Genomic DNA, 2195 nt, shown 5'->3' on the forward strand with positions numbered 1-2195 from the left:
ACGTATAAAACTCCCAACTCCAGCCTTTGTGGCTTGCCGACGTTATCACATCTCACCACTCGCTCTACGTGACCAATTATGGCTTACATTTGTGGCCAACTTATGCTCTCAAAGACACCATTCGAGGTCCACATGATCAACTACTATCATGGCTTTCACTATATTCTATATGAGAAGCTGACACTACAACCAACGTTTACAATATTTTGGTAGACTACTGTCTTCATATCAATCGACTACAGCCCTTGCAGTCTAATATTACTTAGAGTTGTAATCATTACAACCATACTATGATTATTATGAATAAACTACTATTTTAAATTTATAATAAACAATTATTTCATACTACAGGAGAAGAATGAATCTATATACTCATCATCTTATTATATAATTTAAACTTCAGTAGGCATTGTAGTTTTTCCTGCTTTTCAAGATTTTTGATATAGAAACTAAAGTGTGTAATCTTGCTAACTTTTGTATAGTTACCAGTGTGACAAGTATCTTTAGGCACACGTGTGTGTGTGAAAAACTTAAAATTTAGCTATGGTATATGGAAATACATAGAAATTGAGTGGAATATATGTAAATACTACTTAATTTTATTGCACATATTCTAATTTTCATGTACTATCTATTATATTTCAATACAATTTAACTATTAAGAAAATATTTTAATTATACAATATTCATAAATATACACAACTTCAATTTTTGTATTCTTCCTTATTTTTAAAAATTAACTATATAATATTAATATATAAGACTCGTCACATAAAATGATGTAAATGCCCCGATAAATCAACATTCTCTCCATCCAAAACCTTTCAGAACTAAGAACTAGACAGGTTTTTATCTTGATAAGGCAAGGCATCGCCAATGTATGAAAGACAAATGCTTCACGCCCAAACTGTCCACGGCGCTCTCGTCGCCGGATACGGTCACCGCAAGTTAAATTGCTACGCTAGTACAGCCAAAAGCCAGAACAAAACCGACGCCGAGATCTCATTACCCAGCCAGAAAACAGAACAGCACGATCCACCGTCGAAATCATAACGACATTTATTACACACACATCAAGACCGACTAACACCACACCGTACAAACTCTCATATCGTCACCCATCTGTCCACAAACGGTGGCCACACCAAAACCCAATCTTGTCGATCGCGTGAAACCCTAATCGAACTCCAGCTTCTCCTTCCGGCCAGCGACGGCGGGCCTAAGCAGCCGAGGACCATTAGAAACTCCGTCGTCATCAGAAGAACAGTAATCAACGGTCGCATATAGCTTATATGGTGAGGTATCTGTTGCGAGCCACTGCTCGATGGTGAACTGACGCTGGAAACATCCGAGATGAGGTCCTGTAGTGGTGACCTCGACGTAGTTACAGTACCATCCATGATGCTCACCAGATCCATCCGATGTGAGATTCAGCCAGCACAGTGGGCCGGAGAGGCATGGAGCTCGGCCAGAGAAGATGTCGAGGTTTCCCCTCTCGAAATAGTTGTAACCTTCGCCCATCAGGCCTCCCCAATCTTCTAGATCCGTTATCTCCACGCCCCAGCCGTCTGATGCAGCGAGCGTCAGGCTTATCTTTGAGTCCGTCCCGCCTTTCCAGATGCTTCCCGTTCTGATGTAGATTGTGTAAACGCAGGTGTCGTCATCGTGAGCTCTTGCCTGCGGAATCATAAGAAGAAAAAGATCAACGTAGAGTGATTGAAAGCACTATTCAGGGGAAAAAGGAAGGAGAAGCGTACTTTGGTGGAACGGAGGCTGGAAGCAATGGCTGCGGTAGCCGCGAAGAAGAAGATGAGGAGAAGGGAGAGCGTCTTGGTGGTGCCGGAGGCCATGGTCAATGCAGGGATTTTGTTGAGGCTTGTTTTATTGATGATGAGATTTGAAATTTATAAATGATGTGCAGGTCAGGGGCTGGTTTAGATTATAAATGTAAGATGTGATCTATGATTGCTGTCGGCAAGTAAATTTGTAGCCATTGGTGTATAATTTTTGTCAAAGGTTGAGTTCTTTTAGCGGGTTATAAATTATTGATTATTTTAAAATAATATGAATACCTTTTTTTTTAATTTAAAAGAAAGATACCTTAACAACATCTAATTTTTATATATTTATATAACTAACACTTAAAATTTAACTTTTATAGCTGTATACACAAGAAATACCAGCACAATTAGGGT

The 2195-nt window shown here is 39.4% G+C and overlaps 1 protein-coding gene across 1 annotated transcript; it reads right to left on the reverse strand.

Moving 5' to 3' along the window:
• Positions 1 to 980: 980 nt before the first annotated feature.
• On the reverse strand, positions 981 to 1986 carry LOC110021620 (PLAT domain-containing protein 3-like). The gene is made up of 2 exons (XM_020720180.1): positions 1758 to 1986; positions 981 to 1677 (listed from the first exon to the last, which is right to left on the reverse strand). The coding sequence occupies exons 1-2, from the start codon at positions 1848 to 1850 to the stop codon at positions 1177 to 1179; spliced, it is 594 nt and encodes a 197-aa protein (XP_020575839.1). The 5' UTR covers positions 1851 to 1986; the 3' UTR covers positions 981 to 1176.
• Between the last annotated feature and the right edge of the window lie 209 nt (positions 1987 to 2195).

The sequence above is a fragment of the Phalaenopsis equestris genome, unplaced genomic scaffold (genome assembly GCF_001263595.1).
Source record: "Phalaenopsis equestris unplaced genomic scaffold, ASM126359v1 Scaffold000136, whole genome shotgun sequence".
Lineage (NCBI taxonomy): Eukaryota > Viridiplantae > Streptophyta > Magnoliopsida > Asparagales > Orchidaceae > Phalaenopsis > Phalaenopsis equestris.

Coding starts and splice junctions, on each gene's coding strand:
- LOC110021620 (XM_020720180.1), bottom strand. CDS start 1,850: ATGGCCTCCGGCACCACCAAGACGCTCTCCCTTCTCCTCATCTTCTTC. Junction 1,678..1,757: donor CCAGCCTCCGTTCCACCAAA/GTACGCTTCTCC, acceptor ATGATTCCGCAG/GCAAGAGCTCACGATGACGA.